General features: G+C 39.4%; 1 protein-coding gene across 1 annotated transcript in view; it reads right to left on the bottom strand.

Annotated features, from left to right (window-relative positions):
* The window catches only part of LOC115374314 (transmembrane protein 65-like), a 56,058-nt gene that overhangs the window by 14,034 nt on the left and 26,452 nt on the right, over positions 1 to 15,572 (bottom strand). The window contains exons 4-6 of the mRNA XM_030073171.1: positions 10,635 to 10,702; positions 9,159 to 9,213; positions 125 to 167 (exon numbers count right to left, since the gene is read on the bottom strand). Coding sequence (XP_029929031.1) covers positions 125 to 167; positions 9,159 to 9,213; positions 10,635 to 10,702 — 166 coding nt within the window. The remainder of the gene's footprint in view (positions 1 to 124; positions 168 to 9,158; positions 9,214 to 10,634; positions 10,703 to 15,572) is intronic.

Below are 15,572 nucleotides of genomic sequence, written 5' to 3' on the forward strand. Positions count from 1 at the left end.
CTTTGAATTGCAAAACCACTCCCTTGCAGCCTTCTGAGCTGACGGTGCAGAAACACGCATGAGGAGTTTATTAGGCCTAATTGTGGTGAAACAGTTGGTGTGTGCGTGTGTGTGTGATTCTTACCCTAGTCCTGCCAGATCAGATACCAGGTTGCCCAAAGCAGCAGCTGCAGAAATTTTGGGAGAGAAAAAGAAAAGCAGAAAAGAAGAGCGACATGGTCAGAAAACAGAACATGAGACTGTGGTTTGCGTGGAGCTGTTATGTCTTTTCTATCTATCTTCTCTCCAGTAATCTGCGTGTATACACACTGTGTGCACACACACACAGTGATTTGACAGCAGATGGTGTGGTGGCATCCCCTGTGCTAACAAATTATTTAATATATTCCCATCATTACAGACGGCTTTGATGTTGATAAAAGACAAACACACAGCTTAGTAAAAAGGCATAAAGTTGGCATGCCAATATAGTTATACTGCTGGCTACCTTTTAAAATTTAAGATCTTTTTGGGTGAGCTTAAGAGTTGTGAGGCTTCTATAGCTAGCTGGGTTCCTTAAGGTCATGGTATGTGTGTTGATCGCTATATTAAACCTGGGGAGAAGGGAAATATGCTCTGGTAATTGAAATTTCTCCTATTTATATGTAATGCACTTGCAATTTATGGTTATAAAAATTACACAGAGCAACCAGAGAGACGGTATCACACATTCTCATTTCATAAATACAATTACATTTTATGAATATGACTCGCACACTTACACACATGTATTGGTTTTTCAGTGAAGTTGGTTCATGCATAGGAAATTACTGTCACAGTCCACCTCTGAGGTCTGCATACATGTTGACTCACTGAAAGAGCATTCTAACAGCTGATATGCAATTCCACCATAGAAACCATCGCATTTAGGAGAACATGACTTTTAAACAGCTGTCCACTGTAGTGACTGCTATGCGCCAAAGGGTTAATAACCACATTGATGCTTGCTGGACCAGTGTTTGTATCACAGTGTGTGGTTGTAACTGCAGTGGCTAATTCATGCACAGCATAAATTATATTTGCTGGTGAATATTTTAGTTACAACTACATTGAGCTTGAGGTTTTGCCTGACAAATGTGGAATTAATTCATTTTGGGCGATGCTAAAAAAAAAAAAAAAACATCAGATGGTCTACATCAACATGGTGGTGAATGATCTGAACAACAGCGACAGATGATGCTGCACACCTAGCTGGGTGCTGTCTGTGTACAAATGTGCAGAAGTACAACACAAACAAGTACAAGTACACAAAAGGAAACTGTTGGTTTTCCATACAGACAAACAGAGCAATGCAAAACAAGCTCTCTTGCTGTTTCAGTTGAGGCTGTGTCTTTCCTGTCCTGCACATTTTTGTACAAAATTATGTCCTGGAACAAACAGGATCAACTTGTACAAAGCAACAGATACAACTGAACAATTTTCACTGTAACAGCTCAGCCATAATACTGTATGTATTTGGGAATTCTCCAGTGAGGTAAATACTCTCCACACAGGGAGAGATGACAGTGGGGACTGCAGTGTGACAACATGCCAAGGAGTACAGTCGAAGGGGAATGTTAACTTTTTAAAATCATACTTCCCCAGTGGCTCAAGTGTTAGAGCACGTACCACATATCAAGATTTAGTCTTTACCACAGCAGACTGGGTTTGAATCTGAGCCGAGCCCTTTGCTGCATGTCCTCCCTTCTATCTTTCCTGTCTTTCATGTCTCTCTCTACTTTCACTATCAAATAAACACAAATGTGAAAAAAATCTTTAAAAAAAAATAAAATAAATAAAATAAATAAATAAATTGAAATGAAGCGAGCCTGAACATCTTCCCTAGGTATTTCCTGGTCTCTGTCAATAGTTGTAGGAGCCTTGGGAGAGAGAGGACCAGAAACAACTGCATTGAAGTGCTGCCAAAGAGCCTGTTTATATTCTTGCTGATGCATCTCCCAAAAGAGAAAATAAAGTCTGCACTTGCATGCTCCCTGTCCGCGAGTCTGAGTTCACGGCGGTGGTGAAGTTGCGACAGTGATACTGAAACCCAGAGGGAGCTCAGACAAAGCAGCACTGTCATCTCCGCCCAGACGAACTCTATTGCAGCAGCTCTTGAGCTCCTCACAGCTTCAATGCGACGGTCTCCCAACTACTGCAATTAAGACTGGAGACAACCTACACCCAAACAAACATCTACCCACTGCAATAACCTTTTGCCTAATCGAAATCTGCTGTATTAAATCTGACAAAATCACCCATAGGACCTGTAGCCAAATTAATGAGCCAACATCCAAGGTATGGAGATATGACTTTAAAGAGTCCCAGTCTAATTAGTGTAGTCAGCGTGTGCTGCGATCTAGGAGTGTGTTGTTTACTATGTGTCTTCCAAGGCCCGTGCCCGTGACCTTGTAAAAGAGAGACTGCCTCCTGGAACAAAGCATCAATGTTAATAAGTGGCTGGTTGGTCTATATTTAGACCTAATGAGGTGCCGTCTGGGAAGCTCTACTGCTAAGTTTAACACCACTTGAAAAATGGTGGCGAGAGGAAGAGGAGAGAGGAATGAGAGCCTGTGAGATTGTAAATCTTGGCCGATCAATTGCTGCCAATTGATCTGGTTGCCGTAGCAACATGGCAACAGAGAAGGTTGAGTAATGCTGAGGCATTAATGCCGACACCGTCAACAAAAAAAGGAACATGCTCCAACACAGAGAACAAAGGCTAGGCGATGTGGACAAAATTGAATATTGCAATGTCTTTGGCCAAATACTGTGATATTGATATTGTGACTATTGGTGCTCTCAGGAGATTTTTGATTTGCAAACATTGTAATGTGGATATGATGACCAAGCAGGTAGAGACAAATAAAAAAAAAACAGCTAGAACAGTCTAATTATGTTCAGAAATTGCATCCTTTTACTGTGATGCAGCCTGTGAAAGCAGGAGAGGGCAACACTTGTACCATATCACAACATTATGATTTCCAAAGTCCCAGTATAATATTCACTTTGATCTGTTTTGTGTTCATGCCATCAAGGGACAACATTTCTGTCTTCAGAATGTTGATTCCTCTCCTTGTTGAAGTTCATGTGGGTGATCTACTGAGTGGCATTCAGCAACAAGATGCTGAAAGAGAGCACTCAGCTCCTTAGCCAGCATATTCCTCAGTGTATTCCTCATAAGACAGAGGGAGCAGCCAAATGAGAAAAGCTGCAACATATAAAAGGACAAAATAAGTCTGCTAAGGCTTTCAGCTTCAGTCATGGCTCTGGCTGCCTAAGGGAGATTTCTCTCAGTTGTGTGAGAAACCGAAAAAACGCGTTGGATGAAAAAAAATCTGATTGTCCTTTTGCTCAAAGGAGAGCTAACCTTGGAAAAATCCAATTACTTCCATCATCAAGCTCCACTCTGTAAACAATCTGCCTTGTCCTTTACCCTGCTCCAGTGCACTGACTCAACAAACAACATTTTTACCTGCTTTTACATAAAAAAATTACATAAAAACTTGTGGGGGTTCAATGAAGCAAATTTGTGATCAGTGACCAACAAGTCAATTGGAAAACTGCGGTTGTACTGGGCAAGACCCCTGAGTGTCTCAATCTGTCCTCTGTACATATGATTGTGGTCAGCGTAACTGGTAAAATAAGGATTACAAGTAGCACACTCAAGATTTTGCTGATTCATTTACATAATTTACATATATAAATTTTCCTCTTGTGAAGTTAGAGACAGAAGCTTGATGTGATCAAACCTGTCCCCTCAACCTACTGTATGTCCATTTCATGAAAGCCTTTCCATCAGCTGATGTGAGCACTTGGTGTATGGCAGGTCTTTACTGGGAAAAATTTAAAACCACCTCCAGAAACTCAAATTTCATCAACAGAAAATGCCAGGAAAAAGGTGACACAGTGCAGAAACACCTAAGCACAAAATTTAAGAGATGAGAATTTCAAGGACATAATATTAAACAATTAAACCATTTCCTCCATTATAGTTCATTGTGTAATATGACCTGTGGCCATCTGATAACCTTAATAATGCCAAACACACATTCAGCTCTTTCCTGCACAAAATAATGACTCTCCCTAGATTACAGCACCAAAGATCATTACAGCAGAGCGTGTGTATTAATAAAATGTCCCACCAATCCTCGGTGTAGCATTATGCTGCTGAAAAGGACCCTTAGGAGACACAACTAATGGAGAGGCCGGTCCGTCTTGATTATGGGAACAAGCTGCTCAGATGTAATTACGACTAGCTGAGGTCGGCCGTCTGTCTCTGACGCACCGCTCACGCCGCTCGATGTCTGTTTCAGTCAAAGTCAACAGGTTGGCGGGAAGTGCACTCATGCACATGGATGCAGGCACAAAAACATGCACATGCACACACACACACACACACACACACACACACACACACACACACACACACACACACACACACACACACACACACACACACACACATTGTGTGGAGGTGATTGAAGTGTTTCGAGGCAGTTTTCCAAGTTTAGGTGTAATATATAGCAGACACTGGTACAAAGTTTATTGATGCAATAAAAGCCTTGCATTTCATCCATCAGTTTCATTTATCAGGGAGAGAGACAGAGGCACAGAGAGGGGGGACAATGTGTGCTTGTGAATGAGAGCAACAGGAAGTCAGGATATAAATCCCTATGTTGAGATTGACAGATTTCATTTCTTGCACAAAATAACCTTTGAGTCTTTTTAGCCAATACATTTAGAGAGATTGAAATGCTACGTAAATATGAGATGAACACGGACACAGTTCAATACCTTCTGAATTCCGTGCAAAGATATTTTCTTCTTTCCGTCACTCACCCCTGGCATTCTTCAATCTATCCATCCATCAGTTCTATCAGAGGATCTCCTGAGCCTCGTCACTCCTCTCACCTTAACTAAACTCTAACCAGAACAAACCTTATCCCTGTCCAAAAGAATAATCCTTCCTGATGAGATTTTTCCCCCATGGTTGTGGAGAAAAGAGGACTATAAAATGGACAGTCTCAGACTCTCTCTCTCTCTCTCTCACACACACACACACACACACAAACACAAACACACACACACACACACACACACACACACACAGACTGCACCTCTCACTGACAGGATCTATTTCCCCCAGAGCTTCGTGTAAAGAGCTGCACTAACATCGTGTCCCCACAGCCAATAATATATCCTGGCATTTTCATCTAGCCTTTTGAGAGATAAACACACACACACACACACACACACACACACACACGCCCGCACGCACAAACACAAACAAACATGTCAAAAGACACACAAAAAAAACATATTCTCCAAAACAAGTTTCCCTGCCAATGAAATTCTTTCTTTCCCTTCCACTCTGAAGGCTGTTTATCAGAAGAAAAATATAAATACAAGAATAAAAGAAAATAAATAATTAATATCAGCATTATAAAGAAATGGTAAAAATGTCCAAAGAACATTATGTACAATATACGGAATAGCATTAAGTGACAAAATGTCTCTGCAAATGTCTATGCAGAAATGGCTGCATGCAGCAGTGAATAAATGTCTAAGAGTGTTTGTGTGTGTGTGTGTGTGTGTGTGTGTGTGTACATAAATACACATACAGCCTGTATTTATGTATGCGCAGGCATACAGACAAAGGCAAACATTAATGACTGACTATTCAGACATATTTGCATTTTGATAACCCTTTTGATGTGCCCGATGAACAAATGAACACAACAGTCATCACATTATAAGCTCGAAGTATTTATTTTCAGTGCCCAGAATCCATTAAAACATTTTTTTAATCTACAAAAATAAAAAGTCTAATCTATTATGTCAAACTGGACTGGAGTGCACAATGCTGTGTCATCTTACTGTGCATAGCAATGCTCAGCTAAAATATGAATTCCTTCTTGTCTATATATTTTTTTTAAGGAATGTGCAAGTTGTGTTTTTGATCATGAATCAACTTTTTTCTCTTTTCTGGAGCTGTGCATTACCTTGAGTAGATCAAATAATCAATGAATGAATAATGAGTGAATTTTGAGACACAACAAAGATGGTAAGAATCATTCCTACTTTCCTCAAATAGCTCTTTTGAGATGATGGCATAATGTTCCTAATGCTTGCTTCTGTATTGATGATCAACCACACCATAAATTAACATCCTTCATCCTGGATAAAGAAATGAGTCCAGCCTAGAATCGTCTTCAGTAATTTTAATCCTATTTGTATTTTTACATGCCATTACCTCAATTACATAAGCTAATTGCCCAAAATAAGCGGGAGACCGTTACAGCGTGATGCCTCCACCTTGGACCAAACCAGCTGAGCCAGATTTGCCTCTTGTGTTAGCACAGTAGGTATGATTGGTGGAGCTGCCTGCACACTTGACACTTGTGTTAAATCACTCAGGCTCTTGATTTGCATACCCCGATTGTAACCCACGTGGCGGGAACAAACGTCAGAGCAATTGCTGTGAAAACGGAGAGGTAGTGACAAAAATTGGCTTGAGGCTCTGCTGTGGAAAAGAAGAGGCTGCTTCTGTTTCTTATATATAGATGTACTTCAAAGGCTGTATGGCATTCTGGGTAGTTTCATGCACATCATTAAATTTGAGGCATATTTCTGCAGAGCCCAATTTTAACCTTGGATTGGCTGATGTTTGCATGCCTCGAGATAACATCCCCAGCATGAAAAGGAATTTCAGAATCAGTTTCTGAGCTTGCAACCCATCGCACTCCTATGGCCGGTTGCAGCCTTTCCCTAACCCTCCTTTTGCCAGGAATCACTCATTCAACTCAAAATCCCACTACCAAATACAAATATGAACAAATACCCCGGCCTGGATTTTAAATTTTGTGTGTGTGTGTTTCTATGTGAAAAAAGGGGTGTGGGTTGACAATCCACAAGAGCTGGTTTATTTGACATGATCAAGTTCAGTGAAGATTCAAAAGGTGTATCTCTAAATCCTTGCTAGATCCATCTCGCTCTGCTTTAAGCTGCCTATACGATTTTGGACTGTCCAAGACAAAAGATGACCAACATGAAAGAAACCTGCCGATGTCTTTGGTATTAGCTCCAAAACCTTGGTCCTACGTTGCATCGCATACATCTCACAATGTAACTGCTGCTACGACCTACATCTACTCACCAACCAACAGAAACACAGCATAAAATGATGCACTGATCAACCCGACACTGACGATGGAGGTAAAATGAGGAAAACAAAATGTGTGGGATTCTAAGAAAGAAGAAACTGACCGGGTCCACATTCTCCTCCACCTCTTCTTCTTTGGATTTTACCAAACAAATTGATACCACTATAGCAAGAGCTCGATTCTTGTATAGCTTCATCGTTTACCACTACAGCTGCACAGATAGATGACGTATGCTGATGATCTTTTCTTCTATACTGGTGAGGTGTGATAGTACTTCATACTACACACATCAAACTTGATATTGTACCCAAGTTTATTAGATCCATGTTGCAACAGTGAAGCTCGCAATAAACTTAAAAGATTGCAGAAGTGTCACAGTCTGCAGGCAGCATTAGTCTGGTCTAGTCTTCCTCAGCTCTGCTAGTAAACAGGAATAAAACGCTGCAGGACTCTCCCGCCTCTGTTACTCCTCTGTTACATCACTGCTGCTGCCGCCTTTATGTCTTTTCAACAGATCATTGACCTGAATGTGTTCAATCTGGTAAGGCTTGAAGGAATAACAACAAATTGCAAAATGTGTAGTCCACTCCGATATTGATGTAATGATAGCTGCGATTACAATGTACCAATGTACTCCTCTTATAAAAGCTCCAATCCCATTCATTGTCATCCAGTATAATGTAAAATAACAGCCTCTGTGTTTCTACCAGATATTATTAACAAGGACGAGTGATAACATTAAAATGCAAATGTTCCTCTTGGCACAAAGTGGATATTACAGGAGCCATTCAGTCATCTGGAGAAGAGGATTACAATATTTTTGAAATTATTATTATCTATTCCAATCTGTCTCTCTTTCAGTCCATCCCTCCCTCTCTCTCTCACACTCTTTTTGACTTTGTATTGCAGCAGTGGTCAAATTATGAGCTTATCGTTAGAGCTTCAGTATAAGACAGTGTATTATCACTAACATGAATACAAATTGAAGGCTTGTATTCTGTTTAAAATGAGAGTGTGGAGTCTAGTCTGATTTGACAAACCGTCAGTCTAATTAGGAGGCAGACAGGAGAGCTCGACTCTAGACCGAGGATTTTCACTCAGAGACAGAAAAATTCATTTCTGAACCAAGTCTGAGATAATAGGTTATTTTGCCAGCTTGAAATTTGTCTGATAAAACTTTGCTTTGGCGGTCTGGTACCCCAGAAATTAAGCAAACAACACAGCCATGTCCAGGTTTGCAAATAAACCTGGAAAGAAACATAAAGCAAACACAGAGAGGGAGAACTTAGCAAGAACTGGATACAAACACGGATTTTGAATCCTGGGAAATCATTCGGCACATACATGCACAATATATGTCTATAAGATATCCAGCTGAAACACAAATGCAGGCCTGTAGGTTGAACATGAATAGATGTTTAAGGAAGCGAACAGACTTCATGATGCAGCGCACAACCACTGTTATGTGAAAACCACATAACACCACTTAATAGCTGGGAATCACTGATTTTTTTTTTTAATTTTTATTAATTTTTTAGACAAGACTAGACTAGAAATTGGTGATGTATAAAACCACCATCATTCCTTTATGTATTCATTCATGCATTTTTATACTGTTTCTTAAAATGAAAAATGATAGTCCTCTGTGCTGAGAGTTTCATGTGTGTCCATGACTACAAATGATAACCACAGGACAATTTGCAAAAATGAATTTGTATCAAAATAATGAAAGTCAATATCCATGAGAAAATTTGAATTATAGGAAAATACACAACCTGAAATCAGAGAGATGCTTTGAAAGCTTAGAGACTCCCAAGATGACTGATGCCTCTAATAACATTTTTATTCAAATGGAAATTGAATTATATTGTATTACATTATGAGCTATATTGCATAATCATATATTTCTTATATTAGATATTCATTTACATTGAAGTCACGAATTACTTCATTTACAGCGAGTGATTCTCTTACCTGCCATAGTTGAAATGCCGAGGATCACGCCTATGGATAACTCAATCTGTGTGCCCTGGAAAATATAAATCCACACACCCACACACACACACACACACACGTGCACACGCACACACACACACACACACATACACACACATTAGCTTATTGTATAATGACACTCAAGCTCCAATTCGATTTCCTTCCTGTCTCTGTGAAATAAAACATCAGGATGTATTACCGTGTGACATCCATCTCTCTTCTGCTCATTCTCACTGACATAAAGAAAGAAGACAGGGACTACTTGTTCGACCAAGGACAAATAGGGCAAAAAGAATGGGGAAAAAAGAGGCTAAAGCAGCTCTGGACTAAAGTTGCACAGTACGAAAAGCCAGCAGAATGAATTTTGGTTTTATTTCCTTTCAGGTGACCTCTAAAATGACTGACCATCTACTTTTTACTCTCAAACTTGAGGTTCTTATCCAAAGTACTTTAGCAAGGTTTTCAACTAAAAACAGGTCATATGATCACTAACAGCTTATTTTAGACTCTCAGCACAGGCTAGATTCAAGTTTTAGAGTGTATTTTAAAGATTTTACCAATTATTTTTAGGTCTTGGCCATTTAGAGTTCCCGGGCTATGCTGCAGCCCTCTCAGTCCCATATGAGATGCTGATGGAGCTTGAGACCCTCAGGCAGGGTCCATTACCTCCTTTTACCGTCGGACTGAAAAACTGAAGGTGAAAAGGACTTTTCCATCAGGACCCCAAGGCTCTGGAGTCTTGGGGCTTTCACAGCTGCTCACCCCAAGACAAACGCACTTTTACTGAGTGTACAGAAATTGAGGATCTCAGCGGGTGAATCCAGGTGAAAGTAGGCTTCTCTGTGTAAGTGATATCATGCTGCTTTAGCCAAATTTATTCCATTTCATTAAATTGTTTTACTTCTGTATTCAGCTCTCTCTTTGTGCCTCTCTATCTCCCTGTGCAACAAGCTCATAAGAATTCATCAACTCTGCATAAAAAACCCCACTGTGTTTGCAGGCTTTGAATTAAATTTGACTTCCAATATATTCATCTACAAGCTTTGCTCCCTAAACTCGGTCCCGTTTCGATCCCTCCACATTTGGAGTTCAGTGTTTTGTTCTTAGAGGACTCGTTCGAAGAACTTCAGAAGGACACAAGATTACGGCTGATGTGCATGCAAAAATCAAATTTATGAGAGGCATACAGAAGACAGAAAGAAAAGGAGAAGGAAGAAAAGAGAGAAACAGAAACACAGGAGTTTGCAAGTAAATGGCACAGAGAAAATTAGAGAAAGTCACTGAGAGATAGAGACAGTACAGCGGTAACAGAGGAGAGGAAAAATAAAATGACATTTTGTTGATGCTTTCATCTAAAGTCTCCATAGCAGGATGACACGGGCGTTAATATTAATATGTTGCTCTACTCTCTGAGCCACACAGCATCACAGTGCTGCATGAAGCTGGCAGACTTACAGCAACAATCATGATGGCATTGTCCAGGAATCCAAATCCAATGAAAGGGATTGCGTTGTGCAGCAGAACTGCAAAAGAACAAGAACAAGCACAGCCAGTAAACAACCAAAAGGCACATGAAAGAAGAAGTCTGCTGATTTTGTACGGGTATCCATAAACATATCATTTAATACATGACAAATTAGTCATACTATTGCCTAATTGTGCACAACTGTGACAGAGCAAACACAGACACTCACATCAGCAACAAACACACTCATCAATACTAGTGGTTGGCATTGATAAATAGGACACTAATGTGCTGTGAGTGTAAAGTGAACATGGTGGAGCACAGCTGTTAATCTGGAGAGAAATATATATATTTTTTTATTACAAACATGACTCATTATTTTGAATATTTCATATCGTCCAAAAAGAGTAAAAAAGGCTTAACTTGTAAAAACCTTTGTGTGCATTTTGTTATGCCTAGTAATCAGCTCCATTTCACACCATGCGCATGTGCGTGTGTGACATTGCAGAGTTTCACTTTCAGCTCTTGCAAGTTTTATGACAGTTTTCTCTTATCGTCTCTCTAAGCCAAAACCGAAAAAAGGTTTGTGCCACTTCTTTATCTGAGATGTCACACAGATGTATGGTGTCAGTGAAAAAGAACTGAAAAAGCGAATGATCAACAGAAAAGTTTCAGCGAATATCAGCAAGGCTTACAGCAGTATCGCTGCTAAATACCAATCCGATTTATTACTTAACCCTTTCACTACTGAAGGGTCCCATATTGAGCATATTCAGCTTCATTCACAACAGAAAAACTCTACAGCACTGTAATGTAGGGTTGTGCCAGAAATAGCTACCTGACTCATTTTGTTCCAGCATATCATTCAAAACTACACTAATAATGATTTCAATGTTAAAACAAAGTCTATAATAATAGCAGTCCCATATATTTTCCCTATGTTCAAATGAAACTATGTTGGTGGGTATGGACACTCATGCCCACAGAAAGTGATGAATCAACTTAACACTGAAATATGAAACTGATAAAAAAGGCTCAGTGTTGTCCCTTTTGTGTGTTTTGGCATAAAGGTTGGCAAACATGAACATGCTGTGTGCAGCGAACTGACCTCATGTTACGGGATTATACATCTTGTGAGTTTGACTCTGATTACAAAGAAATATTTCAAGCCTAAAACTAAAATAGATAAACACAGAATTGAAAATGATGTGACTTTGATTCTCTACTACGCCCTCATAACAGAAGTGATACTATTATTTAATTTGTCACATGCCTTCATCCTTCATCTAAGAACATCTATGCTGATCATGTTTCATTTTGATTCCAAAAATGGCGGAGCAGCTTAGTGAGGCTAGTGAGAGTCCGTGTCACAGACCTTCCTCTTCCATGGCACAATGATTCACATTAAACCCAACATCTCTGTCAAGCACTGAACTTTCCACTGAACTTGTCTCTTTATAAATTATGTATGGCAAGTGTACCAGGCCCAAAGGCCCTGCCCAAACTCAGAAGCCGCCCGCGCAGCCCTCAGCAAAGACCACTGGATTCCAATTTGCCATCCAGCGGCAAGTTCTCCTCCTCTGAGCAGCCACTCCCGTCTACGTGAACCTGTTTCACACATGAGGACATCTGAGGACGCCTACTCTGTCGGTGTTTGGCAAAATGTGTCACAGTTCAGAGGAAGAAATTAACTTTTTTTAATAGGGTGTTCTTCTGCTGATATGAATTCCTGTGCCAACTGTAGTATATTTGTTACACTTGGTGAACAAAGTCATCCTGATTCTGAAACTGCTGATTTTTGGGAGGGTTTTCAGTGATCGACATTTTTACTTGAAAACATGATTTAAAAACGGCACTGGTTTTACAGCGCTGTTTATTGTAATCCTTGCCTCTTCTTTTTATCTCGTTTTTCCATAGGCATTTCTGCACCCACACAGGGGAAAGAGTTGAATATTCATGATAAGAAATACTGCTGTCACTGCTTCAGAAGTTGGAAATATGCGACAGTTTATGCATCGATTTTCATTTTAATGAAGGCATAATAGTTAGAAATGAGGTTTTGGCCACCAAAGCCACAATCAACCCTTGTTTAGTTTTGCTTTAATTAAATCTCACATCTATCATCCATATTTGTTTTGAGACACATCACAACCGCCCTTTTCTATATTTAATTCATTATGGATTCATTCTTTTACTAATTCTCAGGGGCGTAACCATGGTACAGACATTGAAGAGGTCCACATGAGAGCCTTCACCCTGAATCTTTTAAAAGTGAACATGCCAGTCTTTACCTCGTGTCTCTATGACCTTCAGTTCTGAAGACAGAAATATATTTTCTACTGTATATTGAGTGGGCCAGATTGGTATTTTCTCACGCCCTAGCTAATGCTGATACATGGATAGGTATCTAAATGTCTTTATGGGTAAAGGTCAATTCATAGCACCAGTGAGGTGAGTGCATTGCCTCAGAATCACTTATTCACAAACCTAAAGGGTATAGATTTAAACTTAATGGGTATAGATTAAAGCCAGCATCAGAGGGAAATTATATCCATTAGTAACTCACATTGTATTGTATCAAAAATCAATATGATAATGATTTATTGATGTGGAAGTGGTTATATATAGCGCCTTAAAGAATGCATTTCCCTCCACCTGCCATAAAAGATCTTACTGTACTAGTAGATAATCACCCAGATTCAAGAAACAGCACACAGGTCATGGGGTGGTGACTCATGTTTGGAGGTGAATAGATCCATTTTTACAGTAGGGCACAAGCATCGCATTCTTCTCCCTGCGAGTCATCGACATGTGGGATTGTGAGGGGAACAGAGTGCAGGAGAAGTGCGGCAGTGCAACAGAAACTTGTTGTCTTGTGGAAAATCATGCTCACTGCTGTGTTCTGGGCTGCTGCTTCCATATTAGTCGACTGAGTGCTTGTTTCCTCTCAAAACTCGACTCAGCCGTGTTATCTTTAGTGCTGAGCCAAAGCAGGAAAAACAGCATTTCAACACAGTGAGACAGCTTCAAAGGTCAGGAGAGTTTTGTGAGAAACGATGTGTCTGTCTCTTAAAGTCAGCCTTTGTAAAACTGGAGTGAGAGTGGAGTCCATCTCTCCATGTTAAATATACACTCTCCATGTTAAATATATACCACGTGAGAGAAAGAAAACACTACATGGTAATATTAACTTTTTTTTTTTTTATCAACTTTCTAACCATCCAGCTAGAGGAGAGGAGAGAGAGGTGAGGTCATTTTAGCAACTGAGAATGTTAGAGTGAAGTATGCCTGCATTAAGAACTCTATGTGTGTGTGTGTGTGTGTGTGTGTGTGTGTGTGTGTGTGTGTGTGTGTGTGTGTGTGTGTGTGTGTGTGTGTGTGGGTGTGTTCACATGTGTGAGCGGGGGAGTGAGTGTGAGCGAGTGCGCACGTGATATTCCACCCACAAGAACATGAGGCCACCTCCAGGGGGCAACTTCGAGCACTAAAACTGAGTGAATAGAGTGAAATGATTAGAGGTCTGTCTCTTTCAAAGATATTTCTGTAATTGTGAGATTTTGGATATCGTAATATCATGATATGGCTTTAAAGGCTGTGTTTCAGTAAATGCTGCAGTTTTCCGCACTTATTAGACTGCTCTGGCTGTTCTGTTATTTGCCTCTGCCTGCTTGGTCATCATATCCACATTACATTACTAATGCCATTGTAAATATTTTATTGAAGCACCAATAGCCATGCCCATAATATCATCACAATATTGATAGAGGTATTCGGTCATAAATATTGTGATATCTGATTTTGTCTCAGCGCCAAATGAAATCATTCTCTAAGAATAACCATTTGGGGAAAATGCTTGTTTATGAATTTGTCAACATCACATCGACTTAATGCTATATAAACTCTTTAGAAATTATCATACTTTTACAACCAGTTGTATGTCTTTGTTACAAAAATCGGGGGGTGTAAGAGGCCAGTTCTTTGTAAATATATAAAATCAGCTGTTATGATCATTTTATAGCATTGAGCTCTAGTGAGTGCAATGTATTTTACTTTTTTTTTTTTTTAACTAATGCTCAATGTTGCCTGTTTTGTCTTATGCTTGCACTTGTGCTCCATGATGTGGTCCATAGTAAAGAACTGAATCTGAATTAAGAGCTGTACATCCATGGTTCTAATGCTACCATCCACTAACATGAATGAAGATGCTCATCTAAATATGTAATTTTATACAAATTACGGGGTTTGCAATAAAATATTTTCACAGTCGTGCTTCCTTTACCTTGGGGATGAAACAGAAAGGGCTGTCTCGGCATGACGTGTGATAATTGTTTGTGAATTTTGTGCTGTGGTAAAGATTATGGATCAGGCTCCTATTGTGACATAGATCTCTGCTCAAAAATGCAGAAGCTGGTACTCTGTGAGTATGGAGGACTAAAAGGGACAGAATGAAATAAATAAATACATCTTTAAATAAATACTTAAAAGTGTCATTAATTAATTAAAATGGGAATTAAATAAATAAATGTGTCATTAAATAAATAAATATGTCATTAAATAAATAAATGTGTCATTAAATAAATAAATGTGTCATTAAATGTGTCATTAATTCATTAAAATACCAGTTCATTTAATGTAAAAACATATATATAATTATTTCATTATTTATTTAATTATTTCATGGACCGGTGTTGCAGTGCTTCATGAATTAATTTTATCTGTCAAACTCACCCATCAAAGTCAGTGGGCGGATCCTAACACCTGATTGGTTACCCGGCACAGCAAGCCAAGACAGAATGACTTCAGATAATCGATTGATGCAGAGCAAGTAAACATACTCTAGAGTGAAAGTTTTTAACTGTTTTGCTTAACCCAGACGCTCAGGTTGCATAACCTACAGCCGAGAGACTTTACTAAACATCAGGTAAAGC

Source organism: Myripristis murdjan, chromosome 16 (genome assembly GCF_902150065.1).
Source record: "Myripristis murdjan chromosome 16, fMyrMur1.1, whole genome shotgun sequence".
NCBI lineage: Eukaryota > Metazoa > Chordata > Actinopteri > Holocentriformes > Holocentridae > Myripristis > Myripristis murdjan.